This window comes from Ctenopharyngodon idella, chromosome 8 (genome assembly GCF_019924925.1).
Source record: "Ctenopharyngodon idella isolate HZGC_01 chromosome 8, HZGC01, whole genome shotgun sequence".
In the NCBI taxonomy this organism is placed as follows: Eukaryota; Metazoa; Chordata; class Actinopteri; order Cypriniformes; family Xenocyprididae; genus Ctenopharyngodon; species Ctenopharyngodon idella.
The window spans coordinates 17,129,164-17,146,251 of NC_067227.1; the positions used below are offsets into that span (position 1 = coordinate 17,129,164).

Below are 17,088 nucleotides of genomic sequence, written 5' to 3' on the forward strand. Positions count from 1 at the left end.
AACAATAATTTTTAAAATACTGCAGAAGTAGCTACTGAGAATACCTGAAACTGACTATACATTTTAAGACAAGAGATGTGTTTATGATTTGCAGTTCCACTGAAGGCGTTTAAATCAACAGTTCTTCAGCAAATGTTGAATAACTCAAAGAATAGTACTTGCAGTAAATTCAAATAATATCTTTTGGGGTCAGTAAGATTTTTTTTATAAGTGTTGTATGTTGTTTAAAAAAAAAAAAAGAAACTGATTCAGCAAGGATGCATTAAAAAGTGATAGCAACATTGTTACAAAAAACCCAAAACATTTTAAATAAACACTGTTCTTTTAAAGGGGACCTATTATGCAAAATTCACTTTTACATGGTGTTTGAACATAAATGTGTGTGTACACAACCATCCTATAATGGTAAAAATCCACCCACTCCTTTTTTTTAATCCCCATAAATCATAAGCAGTGTCTCTGAATGAGCCGTTTTCAGTTTCTAAGCAAGTGACGTCACATGAACTTCGCGGTCTTTTTTCTAGTACGTGCCTGTGTGACATCAAAAAGGTCAGAATTCCTTGTACGGGCACTTCTCCCGGAAGAGCGTGCGCACACGTTGACCAGAGCAGAGAGCAAGAGCACCACCATCAACACGCGTTCGGCTTTACGGAAGTCGTCGGCAGCGCTGCACAGGTCAGGGGACTTCAGGAAATCAACAATGTCACCAAAGAAGTGTGTTTTTGGTTGTGAGGGAAAGATAACCTTGCTTCCCAAAGAACCCAGTGTTCAGTGGAGCTGAGAGTTTTGTGCTCACGCATTACATTGATGCGCTCTCGATATTTGTTATTAAAAATCACCATAGAAACTGATAGTTGCAATCACTTTTTTATTGGTTAAAATGAATGGAGAATATCTTGTGTTTTCCGTGGCTGCTCGAGCCCTCAGGATCGGCGCTTACGGTTTCATAAACAAGGCCCACGCTCTACGCTGGATTTACAGATCGTTTATAACTGAAAGATGGAGCGGTCACAGCAGTAGTGATCCCGGTCATGAGTCGAAACCGCAGGTGGTGAGTAAAACTGCTTCAAATGTCTGTTTTGTTGGCAATAGGCGCCTAAGTGCATATAATGTAAACAACACAAATGTAGTGAATTCATAAATTCATTATTCATCATTCACTATACGCTATATACATTATGTTGATTCAAAAGTTATGCAGGGATAATGCGATGGTGTATTGTGTGTGTTTAAATACATTTGTTTAGCTGACCATTGATAGCTTGCAGACGATCACTACGCAAAAGCTGCGCATGCTCGTCACTCTTTAGCTCCGCTCACACGGCACACCTCCAGGCGCTCGGCTGTTTTCGGAAAGACTCGGTACAGCATATGTATCTTTTATAAATATGATAAAACTAAAGACTTTTTGGAGATATGAAGGATGCACTACTAGTCTATAGGTACTCAAGATTAACATGAGATTGGCAGAAACTGTGTGTGATACCCCCCCTTTAAAGCTACTAAATTATTCAATCAAGTGCAGTGAGTGATTTACTGTTTTTCTTTTGTTGTTTGATTCATATTAACAGCATATATAGCAGTAGTTACTGTATATTACACTGCTGTCACTTTAATACACAGATCTAATATACACATGCAATTTCTTTACTTGCTGTTTACGTTCACAGACATAACCAACTGTATTTATGTGAACTTTCTGTGTTTTTGACATAACCTTATGTGTATATGATAGTTTAAGCACAATGAGACGTGAAAGAGAACTTATTCTAATACTCACAGGACGCGGCATCTGACAGGCAGCTTTCTATGTGCGTGCTTTGGATGAAAACCCATATATCAGAAGTTTAAACTGATATGGCTTTAAAACGCATGCAGATAATAAACTTTCATGATTAAGAACTGCAATGTCACATGAGTGTGACATAGATTAGGTGATAATCAAAACCAAACAGATGTTTTTGTTTTTGGCAGAGTATCTGCTGTAAAGGCTCTGCCCTCTTCTGGAAAGCAGGTTAGGGGGCAGCAGCTCATTTGCATTTAAAGATATATGCACAAATGCAGCATGTTTTTCCTTTCACTCAAAAATGAGTGTTTACAACATGGTACAATAAATTACCTGTGGGGTATTTTGAGCTGAAACTTCAAAGACACATTCTGGGGACACCTGAGACTTATATTACATTATATATATTATTTTTTGTAAAAAAGGGCATAATAGGCCCCCTTTAATCTTTCTATTTATCAATCCTAATTTCCACAAAACTATTAAGCAGCAACTGTTTTCAACACTGATAATAAATGTTTCTTGAGCAGCAAAACAGTACAATAGAACGGTTTCTGAAAGATCTGGAGTAATGGCTGCTCAAAATTCAGATTTGCTATCTTAGGAATAAATTACATTATACACACACACACATATATATATATCTCAGGTGAAACATTTTTAACAAAGCTTTACTTCTCCTTTTTCATTTCAGTGGAGAATTTCACTTTACGAGACAGAGACATTGTTTAGTCATTGGCCCTGAGTTTGAATGAATTGATTGACTGACTGATTGATAACTTTATTAATACCCAAAGTGGAAATTCACTTGTCACAGCAGCAGCAACATACTATAAATAAATACAATAAATACATTAAATTAAAAATAAAACTACCCCCCAAAACACCCACCAAACACAACATATCAGACACAAGTCATGATTACAATTAATTAAATAATCTCACGGCAGTTGGAAGAAAAAAACCTTCTGCAACGCTCCTTTGAGCAACGTGGATAGATAAGTAAGTCTGTTGCTAAATGAACTGCACATAGCACGCACTGTATCATGGAGGGGGTGAGATTTCCACTTCATGATGGAAGACAATTTCCCTACCATCCTTACTTGCACAATTTCATCAACCAAGGGCAAAGAACAGCCTATAACTGAGCTTGCCTTCCTAATCAGTTTGTCAAGTCTGTTTTTGTCCTTCACAGAAATCCCTCCACTCCAGCAAACCACAGCATAAAAGATTACAGATGCCACTACAGTGTCATAAAAAGTCCTTAACAATATTCAACTCACCCCAAAAGACCTCAAACGTCTCAACAAGTGAATACGACTCTGGCCCTTTTTGTACAAGTAATTCATGTGATCACACCAGTCCAACTTGCTATTTAAATAGACTCCCCAGATATCTGTAAGATTTCATAATTTCAGTATCCACTCCTTCAATATTTACAGGAAGTATAGACTGTGTTTTCTTTTGGAAATCTATATAATAGAATACTTATACTATATACTCAATATATCATAAACTATTTCAAACAGAGGAACTTTTGTAGAGTGCTGACTACGCTGTTCCTCTAAGATAAATCTTTTCTGAGTTGCTGTTGAATGATTGTAGAAGTGTCAGGTATAATAGACAACCTCTCCACTAGGGTGCTTCTTGCCCCCTGGTATTAAAATTAAATGTCATAATAGAAATTAATCTGCTAATTTGGAACAATCAAACAGAAGGAGATCAGTAAAACAGACTGGTCCTAAAGGGAATGAGGCCATTAATAAAGGTGGGAAACAGAGGATTAGAAAGCCAATGGTAAGTAAATCAGCTGAAATGAGAGTCCTCAAAGGAAATCTAATCTTTACTCATGAAGCATGAACAAAAAAAAAAAATGCTGAGTCGTACAGAAACAGTGACATCAGGAACATGTCACATTATAAGAGACCTTGCTCCTGCCTTCCTGCTTTCAGACAGTTTGAACTTTATAAAGGGCTCCAGGGGATAAGGACATATTTTAATATGAACTTGCCCAGAAATCACATTGACAAACCATGGTATTTTAGGAGCAGCTGAATGCAAGTTCTTATATACTTTACTAATGCTGATGACTTACTGAAATATGCAAATTACTGATCTTTGTATTTGCAAATCTCTAAGATCTAAATGTACTGCCTTTAGATGAGGGGCTTTGTAAATGTTGCCAGAACATTTGTTTTAAAAGTGCAAACTAGGAAAATCTAATTGGAGATTTACAATCTCCACTGGACAGACTGACCACAGAGGCATCAAACACAAGCTTAATAATACTGAAATTACCTCAGCAACAATACAGCATTATGACACACACTATTTGTAATACTGCTAAACCATTGAGGATCATATAAAGATCACTTAAATATACAATAAAACAAATCATTAAGCCGTTTTGTCTTTGTCAGACTGGTCATTGCTCTTGATGCTGGCAACGGCTACAGACTAATCTGGAAATGTAAGGCGGAGTAGAGTAGAGTAGAGTATATGGGCCTGTCGAACAGAGAGACAGCAAGGACACATGGTTTGAGTCAGCAGCGAAAAAGGTAATCTAGTAATCGATTTAAAGGTAGGGTAGGCAATTTGTTTTATAAACACTTTTTGTTTATACTGGTTGAAACTCTCTTCACATCCTGATAGCAATCAATAATAGAAGTGGTCTAAATATTAAAACATACACATATATCTTCTGTGAAAGTCTCAGGACCAAAAAAAATGTTCGTCCAATCATTGCATTCGGGCCTGTCAACAAAATACTGTATTTAAGTTGTTTCTACATTAATTTGGAGAGTAATTGTGAAATTATTACAATATAAAAACATTAAAAACTCCAATGTTTTTAATTGCAATTAATTACAGAAAAAATGTGATTAATTAGTTAATTTTTTTTAATCGACTGACATCACTAGTCACGCTACATTAAAACGTGCCAAAACTGTATTTATTGTTTGAATTTCGTAATAAAAATGACAGAATTTTGAAGCTGTTTCATATCAAAAGTAACAAATCACAAAGCTTATCGTGATTTATTCAATGCTCACAAAGGCTGCATTTATTTGACCAAAAATACAGTAAAAACTATTTAAAAATGTTTTCGAACTCCAAACGTTTGTACAGTAGTGCATATAGTTTATTATATATTAGAATATTTTATTCTTAACCTCCTTATTGCATTAGCTGGCAATAACTGACTATCATGAGCAAATTGAAGTTGCATATATACAATAAGTATTTAATACTTATTGTAACAAATACTCTGACTTGCATATCAAACACACCAGCATTCACACCAGTATCTCCTTGTACCCTTTTCCTTAAGCCTGAGAAATAAAGGCTTAGCTGAGTCTGTACAGCATGCAAAGTGCTATCTCTGCATTTAATGCTTGTGAAAGAGAGAGAGAAAAAACACTTAGAGTAAGAGGCCAAAGTCAGCACACCGCACTCCACTCAGTACGTGTGTGTGTGTGCAATAGACAGAGTCAAATAAGGGTGCTGACTGTATAAATAATGTATCTCCAGAACTTCCACATTCATGTCTCAGGCTGAATTGGGAGTCTTCTATGAGGGTTGCATGACCAGCAGAGCAGACAAAGACATTACAGCCACTCAGCTCATGCTCCAGCATCCATGATGCTGCATTATGACAGATTGGTTTATAGGTTTCATAAGAGATAAATGGATCTCAAAAACATTTGAGGTAATGGAACTCTGGAAGCTCCATGTGTTTCTAAAAGGCTAGATAAGAAGTGATGCTACGCCTTGCCTTGAGATTGTGTGGATCAATCACATCTCTGTATCTCTTTAGCAGGGATTTGTAAGGATTCCTATTGGAGTGTCATATTTAATCAGTCGTATACAATATTAATAGTATCTCCTCCTAGTAAATTACACAAAATAAACACAAGGTCTTTACAACAAACAGTTACCATTAGGACTATTATGATTACTAATAACATCAAAAAGGAATTTGAAACTCTTTAAAACGTCTGTTAAAACTCCTTTAGACTGCCCAACAGAAAGACATTATTTAGGGTTATACTACGGGGCTGTTGAATGCTCGAATCTGATTGGTTGACCAACGTTCTAAGGTGTGCAGTTATTTTCAGGGAAACGCACGGCTAAAGTAGTTCTAGGAAGGTCTCTTGACCGCATTGCAGTTTCATATCACTTCGCCAAATGTTTTCAGTTATTTCAATAGGTCCTGCAGCCTACAACCACAAAAGAACCAAAACCCACAATGACACTGACCAAGCAAATAAATATAGTAAACAATAGGATGAAAACGACAAATTATTGTCATGGTTTTCGCCACAAAATACGTTTTATTGTGTCCTGAAAGCGCATACTCTGTCCCGCTCTTTCTTTTTTAAACGTACACACGGACAGAAACGTTTTGTCAGCGCTGCTCTGACGAATTAATCAGACAAATAGTTTAGCAACTTAAAAGCTACATGACATTTCTCACCAGCAAAAGTAATTACTGCGGTTCTTGAGGTAGATAAACTTCGCTATTAGAGACACTGCTGCCGTGAGAGACGCACAGACTCAGGTAGGCTAAAATTCACATGCTTATTCTCTCTCTCTCGCTCTCTGAACTGCATTAATAACTGTATCAACTGTATTAGTCTGCTATCAAGGTTCAAGCCTCCGTTACTAGTTCTGAAATGACATTTTGGAATTAGAAAAGGAGGCTTGGGATGAGATGCGTAAGAAATTAGTCCCCCCACACAATAGTGTTTTAAGGACAAAAGCCTGACAAATGTCTTGAAATACAACATCGGTGTCTTGAGGTGTGGTAACCGTAGTATAAGCGGAACAATTGACGATGGGCCGTTGAATTCTTAGAAAATAATGCACACCCGAGGTGGAAATGCGGCCACAACGCTACTTAGCCTATTTATTAATAAAGAATGTACAATATCCAGCAGGATTCAAAGAATGAAAACAATCAAGGGGGAAATTCAGTTTATCCAGTAGGATCTTATTTGATTCTGGTTCCAGTTTAGCCTACTACAGAAGTACTTGAGTAGCAGTAACGTTACCCGTGTTTCTACAGCACCATGTTGTTAGAGCATTAGCATTTCACCAGTAGGCCTGCCATATTTTCTAAGTAAACAGTAACGTTAATTTACTTACTGTGCACATTAACTACATCTACCCTACTACATTCAAGTACCATGGTATTTACAGTATAAGCTACATATACAACAATCGTAGTAATGTCAGTTACTTGGTACTTCCGTGTTGTGTATTGTTTTGATCCTCATTTGGTTGGAAATGTATTTAAGCTACCTGTGGTTGTCGTCCACTTCATACAGTAGGCTTTTCGGCGTTTCAATTAATTTAGGTAAATATCCACTTCATCCAGTTCTCTTTTTTGTTATCTCTGTCCTGTACTACACGATTCAGTGTGTGAGTCAACTGTTCGAATGATTCAGACTGAATCGCGAACCGATTCAGTCCGACTTGCTGGCCGATTCATTATACATATTACGTCTTTTGAGTTGACGTTTGTATTTTTTCATGGTCTAGCGCCATGACCGCCACGTTTAAGACGCCAAGGCAAGGCAATGTAAAAGTAGGCCTACTTAAACTTTTAAAGAATGTCTCGATAGAACATTATTCTCCTCTAATCAGTTGTCTAACCACTTTTGAACGCAAGAACGCGTCTGTCTGCTCTTGGTGCCTTTCAGCCAATCATTTTCGCGAAAGTTACGTCACCTTATCAATATTCATAAGCCAGACTGATAATGTTTAAAATGTGTCCCCCCCCCCCCCCCCCCCCCACTTTCCAGATCGTTCCTACACCCCAGCGGCGCCCCCGTTTGATCCACTGGCACTGTTTTCCCCCTGGCATGCCACCACAAATTGTTGCCGGTGTTGTGTAGAGCAAACACGAGCGCACTGACGCGGTACAGGAGCTGACCGGTGCTGAAACCGCTGCCTGATGATAATGTGTGCACTGCTTTAAGTCTACAGTATGCATCATTAATACTCTGAACACTTCCCAGCGTCCCAGGTTATGAAATATGCACAGCTGTGAAAAGCTCATTTGGCGGTCTGATTCTGAATGAATCTTTGACATTTGCTATACAGACAAACTTTTACATATATTCGCACTGATGCTCTGCGACAAAAGCTGCAGGCAGGCCGACAACATCTCAAACTTTCAGCATTCTGGGCGGTGCAGCACAGCAGCATCTCTGTCGGTAAGGTGGGTGATTCCCATGCCACGCAGTAACACGAATCACGGAGCACATACTCACACATAAGCGTGGTAAATGAACGCCCAGCCGCGGGGTCTTTCCAGTGCATTGTAAAGGAAATTTTGCAGTCTGCGATAACGCGCGTTTCTTTTGTGAGCTTTGCTCCCCCTGGAGATGCTGGACCTCGGTCTGCACAGGATGCTGCTACGTTTTGTGCCCTCGGAACCGGCGATGAGAAGTGCCCCGTCTCGGCTCGTCTCCGCAGCCCCGGGGTCCAGTCCCACAAAGCCGACTTTCAGTTTCTTCTCCCCTGACGAAGGGTGATAAACTTCGCCGTTGGCGGTTTTTTTCACCATCCTTACAGTTTGACAGATCCAAACGAGTGTATAAAGTAGTCGCGGGCAGACATTGCCGAACCGGGGTGTGTTCTGTAGTGCGGTGGTCTCGTACTAAAAGCCAATTGAAACGCTAAGGCGAAACTGCAATGGGTAGTCCTTTATCTTTACGTCTTCCGGCTCTTACACGAGCCTCTGTATTTAATGTTTCAGCAGTCAGGTTTTGGATGAAGGGGCTGATGTAACAAATTGTTGCAAGTACTAAATAATTAGAAAGCTAGCTAAATCATTCAAGAAAGGAAAGAGAACTTTGCACTGCTGAATCCTTAACGCCCATCCAAACAACCTCCAAACAGCAGAATAGAGACGAGAAGAAGCTTATTCCAGGTTGTTGTTGTCATGTAAAAGGGGACGTTTACCTGAAGCAAAACTATAAAGCATTATAAAACAAAATAATCTCTCAATGACAGGTCAGAGGTAATTTATAAACAGATACTCTTTTATTTTGTTTGATATTAGCAATGCATTAAATACAGCATAAAGACAAACCTAACAGAGTTTCATAAGAGAACTAATTGTTTACTCCAGTCAAACTGAAGGGTGCTATAAAATCATGTCATTAGGGCTGCATTCGCAAAAGAGGGCCACACATTGAGCTTTGGGGTACAAGACAATTTTACATCCGAGACAATTCTGAGGCTCTTGGCCCCTGGATTTATTCACCACAGGTCCTCAGTTTTATCTCAATTCTACTCATGGAGGATCGAAATATATAAGACATATTATTACATTACCTCGGAAAGGAGAACTTTATACAATGCTTTTAATTCAACATTGAGTTAAAAACACCTGGATATATGCTTACATTACCAGTAGGGAAAAATGTAAGAGCCATAATGCACAGTTCAGGACAGCATGAAAGACACAGAGAGACTTCACAGTCAAACATTAATATAAACTATAAGTTAAATACTTGCAGATGCAGATTAGATCTACTCCTTCACTCCACCAGTGAGGTTTTGATTAAACTGCTCTTATTAATAGGAACAATCAGAATCTGGAAGATTAAGAAAATGATTTTGAAATCAAACAAAAACAAAAAAAATAGGAGGTAAAGGCTAACAAACTAAGGCCCCCAAAAGAAAGGCTTGATTTGCGAGCACCATTGAATATTTTCCGCTCTTTGAGCTAAAAGTACACTTGAATTTGAGGCAAGAAGTTAAAAATTGGCGATATAAACATAAAATAGTACTGAAAACAGGACAGTACTTTAAAAAAAAAAAAAAAAATTCAATGCGTGCATACTGTTTCGGCTGATTCATTAGTGATGTTAAATTGCACAGTTGATGACAACTTTTGAAATGGGAAGCTAATCGCACAATAATGGACCAAGATGGTGCAGAAACCTGAGATTTTAATATACAGTGATAGGAACATGCTAATGCTAATGCTACGTCTTTGGGTTTTACTAGTTTTAGGTTTATCATACAGAAATGATAAGTTTCATGTGGACATTATAAAGCATAGAAACAAGCAACAATGAGGACCTTCAAAACATACGATAAACACACTGCACAGATTCTGTGGATTAAAAACACTTGTTTCCAGTTTGCTTTGAGGACCAAATAAAATGTTAAAATCCAATTAATAATACATGTGCATTTTACCAGCACTAGCCTTCAATTTGGATATATACTGTATGAAAAGAAAATTAATTAGCATAAATTCAAGTATTATTTCTAAAATATTTTATCATCAATACATGTAAAACTCTAACTTCCATGCGTGTAACAGACAGTGACGTGTTATGAGCTACAATAAAAACATGATGAACGCCTGAATAAGATTATTACATGATGCTTTGTTGCATTATTGTCACTAAAGTGACATTATTTACTCAAATCTTTGCTTCTTTCTCTAATATTGTCACATTTGAGCAAATAATGTCAACTGTCAGGATTACTGAATGTAACATAATATATATCTAAAAACAAAATTACAAAAGCCCCGTACGTACTAGCTTAACTAGTCCAAACTAATCCAGGCCTACTCGGTTACTGACCACACAGCCGCAGTTAGAAATTTAAATACTGAACACATTGTGTAAAAGCACAATAAAGTTTCCTATCCAAATATACATTAAGTATACAAAATGAAAGATGTACAATATTATATTTGTTTTAACATTATTAATACTCTTTAAATTATAGCACTGCTGTTCCCAAAGAGCATATGCTTATCCCTCTGATACATATATATTTACCTAAATACAAAACTTCAATAAAATCCTACTATATTCTATTCATTCTTCAAATGATCCCTTTGCGTTTCTTTTACAATGTACATTACGTTTAACAAACACTGAAGAACACAAGCTTTTTTTTATTGTGCTTTTCCAAACAGCCGCATAAAGCAGCTCCCCAGAACAGTCACGCACTGTAACACAGCATTGATTCAAAGTGCTATACACCAGGGACGAGCAGACGTTATTGTAAATTTTTCTCCAAGTTGATCAATAAGCTGTTTCAGTCTTCAATATCAACATTTTGATTACACTGAAATCTTGTATTTTGTATGCAGGTCTATGTTTTAGTACTGTTTGAGAAGCCGATAGCCTCCGTCTGTTTCCCTGTTATCCTTTAAATGCGTTGTTGATAGAACGTCACAATAAAACTGTGTTGTTAAACAGAATCAAACTCAATTAAACACGACAACGGATAAGAATTAAGATTTTGAAACTGGTCCATGTAGGCTGGAATGATTTCAGTACTTTCTTAATACCTGATACAAGTGAGAGAAAAGCAACAACTCTCTGAGGGCACCCCCTTTCATGACACAGTGCAGACACACTCATGCTAAGCTACAGTAATTGCACATAATCACCACATATCTGAACTTAACGTCGCTGTCCAGACCAAACCACCCTACTTTTCTGACACAAGATTGCAGTCAACGGCAAAGGAAGAGATAATACAGCCTAGATTTAGCCATTCACATGCCAGTCCTGATCCATTAGGAGACCAAACAATGTTGCAATGTCGGCAGACATTGCTAGCCAAGATTAGCATCGTTAGCATTAGCGATTTTCTCAGCTGCCGGAGCAGGAGATAAAGGTGGCCGGACTCTTCTCATTCCTCATCATGTTGACCTTAGCCGGACCTCTCTGGATGAGGCTGGGGCGGGAGTTGAGATGTGCTGAGGCATAGTCTCAAAATAATAAGCCAGTCTTGATATCTCCCAGCATCTAAAAGGCCTGAGAGACGGACATCACTTCATTCAAAGATCTCCATCAGAGGGGGGTAAACACAACCTGAAGAGCCTGTGATGAGGATTAAAAAGGGTTTATTTAATGTAGATGTTTTATTCAACTCCAAAGTCAAAGCAGGAATAATAATTTTTAACTTTTAATGTCAGTGAGGTCTTTAAATAGCAAAAGGCAGTAATACCTGGGAGCAAAAGGTGGCATCTGGTCCATTACTCTGAGATTTTTGGCAGAAATCTCCACTCTGGTGCCCTGTGAATAAAGAGAATTATTATTTTCTGTCAGAATAGCTGAAAGCTTCATATTCCCAAACACACTGAACTGTTTCTTAGTGTGTATAGAGGGTATGCATGTGACGCCACCGTCGGCCATTTTGACTGCGGTTACGCCCACTGAGTGGCAAAAAGACTGAATGGCAGCATTGGTTTTCAGCGTAAATGCCATTAAAAACACACAAAACACAACCAAAATGGGAAAGAGCTTTGCGATTGGCTGTACAAATAGATTTGACAAGAAATCTGAGGTATAATTTTACAGACTGCCGAAAGCTACAGAAAAAAAAAAGAGAAGCAAATGGATCGCTGCAATTCATAGAAACAACTGGACTCCAGACAGCGAAACGTGGATTTGCAGTTATCATTTTGTGTCAAAATGTTGGATTTTGGGGTAAAATCATTCCCTATATATTGTATTGTTATATATTATATTCACAACTTATCAATTAAATATTTACCATCTTATATTCTGCATAATTGGGTGTTATTAAATAAACACTGACAAAAACTATACAAGTTTTAGGACTGGATGATATGACGATATACATAACATTAATATAAGTGATCACTCGGATTTAGACCTACCTATATTGTAGTTATATAAAGGGTTCACAGGCAGATTTGCTTTATGTATTTCCCCGGCGTTGAAATCAGGCACATCTAAATGCCAGGAAACACGATTCCTGGCTGCATGTCAGTATCCATGGATTAGGTTTCATGTGAAGTTGTAAGGAACACTATCAAGCCCAACCTTTAGTGTAATCATTTGTTTTACTCGCATTTCGCAGTTTCCACTATTAAATCCAGTCATGCAGCAGCTTTTTTGCTACTCAGTCCAGCTGAGGGAGCGTGTTCCGGCGGGAAAAGTGACGTCAATGCATACCCTCTGTATCTGTTTTTTGTTGCACAAATGTCCAATTACAAACCTAGTTTAGCCTTTAGACTACTTGCCTACACATATTTATTGATATGTTAGTCAGAGGTCAAGCACTGAAGGTGTGTAGGCATGTATTATATCTGCTATGGTTTTTCTTCGGGTCTTTTACTTCTCACATAATGGTAGTCTAAGGCAGCCCACAGAACAGCCCATTTGCCAGTGCCAGTTTTGTAGTTATTCTCTCAAAACCTCTAGCAATGTATATGAAACTTTTTATATAAATGATCAATAATGTTTGAATTGTTTCCTAGAAATCCTTAGGTCATGTGTAGTTCAGTGATTCATGTTTAAATGTCCTAACTAGAGGGAAGGAACTTTGTCAATTTAAAAAATTTTTTTTCCTGTTTTCATCAGAATTAGCATATTATATATATATATATGTGTGTGTGAACACTTCAGATGTAAAAGCCTCTAAGTGCCGTCTGAAATTTTCTTCTAAAATGAGCATTTTTATCAAGCTCGTATGTTTAGGTTCAGTAATTTCACTTTAATGGCAATTAATAGGTCCTTTTCATTGCCATTAAAGTGAAGTAACTGAACATAAACATACAAGCTTGATAAAAATGCTCATTTTAGAAGAAAATTTCAGATGGCACTTAGAGGCTTTTGCATCTGAAGTCTTCGTATATATATATATATATATATATATATATATATATATATATATATATATATATATTCTGGCATCACTTGATTAAAAACCTTTTCATTACAATTAACTAAAAAGTAAAGAGACCAAAAGGAGTTGAAACCATCACTGTCCAATATAATATGCTTCAGAGTTAGTAAACTCATTAAGGGACATAGAGGTGGATCTGAGTTTGGAGTTAGTCTTGAGTGGCATATTCGACAGCCGGTGTGGATCATGTGGTCCCAACGATTTTCTAAATAGACATTTTCTACCAACAACATGATTGATTTCGCAAAGTTTTACATGTTTTAATGACATTAGGTGAACAGTTTAAATTATGTGTCATAAACTGTACCTGTTTACGCATGATGTCCATGGTCTGCATTAGGCAGCGGGGCATGAGGCCGTGGTTTCTGGCTAGAGTAATGGCCTGCTCCAAAGACACAGTCAGAGTACACCTACATAGGACAAAAACCTTAGTCAGAGGTGGTTTAGACAATCTGTTATATATTTACTTTACTGTAGCGGTAACCTAGGATACAAATCACATGGATTAGATGCACATTTGAGCGAAAAAATAGAAAGTGAAAATAAAATACAGTTTACAGCAGAAACTTGACTGTGGCTCCACTTCAGTAGTAAGAGGCTTAAAAATGGGAAGCATGTGTTTTGAGCTCACACTCAATTTGACCTGTGGATTTACGACTGACTATCTAGAGCAACATGAACATTTTACTGCAGATACCTCTGCATCCCAGTGGCACACATGGTGATGTGACAGGCCCCCAGCCGGTTGCAGAGCTCGGAGGACACCAGCAGAACACTGACACCGGAGGGCTGACCCGCAGAGCCCGGTTTTATATTCATATATGACTGCATGAGCCGACAGAGGTCATCCAAGGTGTTAAGTGGCCGGAGGAGCTGGAGAAAGATTAAATGAAATCGATTTAAACATTCTTATTTTAAACAGCTTTAATCAAATCATTTATATGCATTGCTTTCTGTACAGGAATGCCAGTGCACTGACATAAACAAACAAAAAAAAAACTGAAGTTTTTTTCCTTTAAAAAGTCTCTTCTCACCAAGGTTGCATTTATTTGATCTAAAATACAGTAAAAGCAGGAATATTGTGAAATACTATGATTTTTCTTTTTCTTTTTTTTTTTTTAGAAAAAAAAAACTTTATTTTAATATATTTTAAAATGTAATTTATTGTGATGGCAAAGCTGAATTTTCAGCATATTACTCCAGTCTTCAGTGTCACATGATCCTTTAGAAATCTTTCTAATAGGCTGATTTGATGTTCAAGAAACATTTCTTATTATTATCAATGTTGAAAACAGTTGTGTTGCTTAATATTTTTGTGGAAACCATGATACAGCAGTTTTCAGGATTCTTTAATGAATAGAAAGTTCAAAAGAACAGCACTTATTTGAATCAGAAATCTTTTGTAACAATGTAAATGCCTTTACTGTCACTTTTGTTCAGTTTAATGCATCCTTGCTGCTGAAAAATATAAATTTCTTTAAAAAAAAAAAAAACATGTTATTGACCAAACTGTTGAACGGTAGTGCACAAGTATATTATCTCTCAACCAACCTGGTCTATTTTCATGGCTGTGGAATTTGAGTCTGAATTTGATTTCTCCAGATAAAAAGCCCTGAATAAAAAAAATAAATAAAAAAAAACATTGCATAAGCACATATAATAACCTTTAAAGCACTTTTTTGCCAGTCAAACATTTATTTGCTTAACATTTATTTACTTAAGTAATAAGATGTTTAACACTTTAAGATATGTAAGGTCAGTCACTGCCCAAATGCCACTAAAAGGGGTTTGTACCTGAGTTTGCGGTAATAACTTTTGACCTTCTCCAGTGACAGAGCATTTGTGCGCTGCTGAAACTCTTCCATGGCAACAAAATCCTGAGACGACACACCCTCTAGCTTCTCCAGCCCTGATGAAGGGTAAGAAAATGCAGATGAACTTCATGCTTTCGCCAGTGCTGTAATGCTCTCAAAGTACCTCTAGATGGAGACCAAGACTCATCAAGCAAATAGAGTGACTTTAATTAGCTCTAAATGAGCACATTATGAGCATGACTGATTCTGGGCTGATATATATCCAACACACTCTCTGTAACACTAACAGCTGTGATATGGACATCTGAGTAAGGATTGACCTTAAAGTTTAAAGTCAGGGCTATATTCAGATTTGAGACATAAATGTATGATTTCTTATAATGCATTTAACCTCTTAAAGCAGCATCTGAACCTCAGTTTGGAACATTACTCATTTGCAAGTCACACAAATAGAACTCATTTGCTTCACAGGAAACTCACTTGCTTTAAATAGAGTTTTCCTGAGTATTAACTAAAAATATAAAGTGCACACAAACTCATTGTCATTACTAGAGTTATTATGATGAACTAAAACTAAAAACTTATAACCACTACAAACATTTTTTTGTTGCTTAAAATAAATGTAATAATGAAATAATATAAAATATAAAACAGTAAACATTTTATTTCAACTAGTTAAGGCATCATATCATTCATTTTCTTTTAGTTTAACTTGAAGCAATAAAATAACTTGAACAAAAACTAAATTAGTAAAAACTATATAGACATATTTATTTAAAAAAATAAAATAAAATTACAAAAACACAAAATGATACTAATGATACTAAAACACTTTTCATTACACTAAAAATTCGATGAATTAAATATGTTTATAATGGACATTTCTCTTGCCTTGATTTATTCTCATCACTATGAATTATGGGATAGGCGTTTCCTCAAAAGAAACATGCAATGATGCCTAGAAACTTAAGAGGCAGCATAATTACAATGCCAACCTTTGCCAAGATGGTGCCTTAAAATACAGCCTCTGTAGGCAGCTCACTAGGTTTTGGAACTGTAAATTACAAATGAAACACATTTGGAAATAGTCTTTTATCCTTTTGTCTGCTCCTACCTCTAGTGAAGAGGACTGATTGAAGCTTCAAAGAGCCTCCATTTTGCAGTCTTGTTGGCAGCTCACTGAAATGACAGTTGTCCAGGAACATTGTCACCCTGATGGCCTGCCGACTGCCTTCCACCTGGTAATGCACAGATGTGTCTGTGGGAAAAAAAGTGGAGCGAAAGATGCATGATTCAGAATGAGATAGTATTTAAAAAATTCTAAGCAATTTCAACCCTTTTTCTTTCACACTTGTTTGGGGTCACAATGGGAAACTTCAGGTTAATTAGGTTGTAATTAGCCTGATGGGATAAGTAAAGGCGAAAACCTCACATATGTGTGAAACAAAAGCCAAGCTGTTCACATTTGTACAACACAGATAAAACACCTTTGCGGCAGAAACAACCCACTGAGCAGAACATCCTCCCTCGGATTCACTCAAACCAAAACAGAAGACGGCAGATAAAGCTGCTCTGCTATCATGGCTAACTGTGCTGACATTCCTGAAGAGGACATCTGGAGGGTGTGTGTAAGTTTGTGTGGAGGGGGAGGGGGTGCTGCTATATAAGGATGAGAGTTTTGGCTTCCACTTTTTAGTGGAATCACAAAGCTTTATCAGAAAATGGGAGGGACCCGGGATATAACTATTTATAAAAGAAAAGAATCTGGTCATTGTTGGTGCT

At 37.2% G+C, this 17,088-nt stretch overlaps 2 protein-coding genes across 5 annotated transcripts in view; both read right to left on the reverse strand.

Annotated features, from left to right (window-relative positions):
* The window catches only part of kcnq2a (potassium voltage-gated channel, KQT-like subfamily, member 2a), a 33,974-nt gene extending 25,261 nt beyond the window's left edge, over positions 1 to 8,713 (reverse strand). For all 4 annotated transcript variants that reach the window (XM_051902088.1, XM_051902086.1, XM_051902087.1 and 1 more), the window contains exon 1: positions 8,065 to 8,713. In XM_051902088.1, coding sequence (XP_051758048.1) covers positions 8,065 to 8,360 — 296 coding nt within the window. In that variant the 5' untranslated portion in view covers positions 8,361 to 8,713. The remainder of the gene's footprint in view (positions 1 to 8,064) is intronic.
* Positions 8,714 to 8,817: 104 nt separating this feature from the next.
* The window catches only part of prex1 (phosphatidylinositol-3,4,5-trisphosphate-dependent Rac exchange factor 1), a 79,313-nt gene continuing 71,042 nt past the window's right edge, over positions 8,818 to 17,088 (reverse strand). Inside the window, exons 34-40 of the mRNA XM_051902084.1 lie at positions 16,421 to 16,564; positions 15,287 to 15,401; positions 15,044 to 15,104; positions 14,190 to 14,365; positions 13,800 to 13,902; positions 11,786 to 11,853; positions 8,818 to 11,658 (exon numbers count right to left, since the gene is read on the reverse strand). Coding sequence (XP_051758044.1) covers positions 11,616 to 11,658; positions 11,786 to 11,853; positions 13,800 to 13,902; positions 14,190 to 14,365; positions 15,044 to 15,104; positions 15,287 to 15,401; positions 16,421 to 16,564 — 710 coding nt within the window. The 3' untranslated portion in view covers positions 8,818 to 11,615. The remainder of the gene's footprint in view (positions 11,659 to 11,785; positions 11,854 to 13,799; positions 13,903 to 14,189; positions 14,366 to 15,043; positions 15,105 to 15,286; positions 15,402 to 16,420; positions 16,565 to 17,088) is intronic.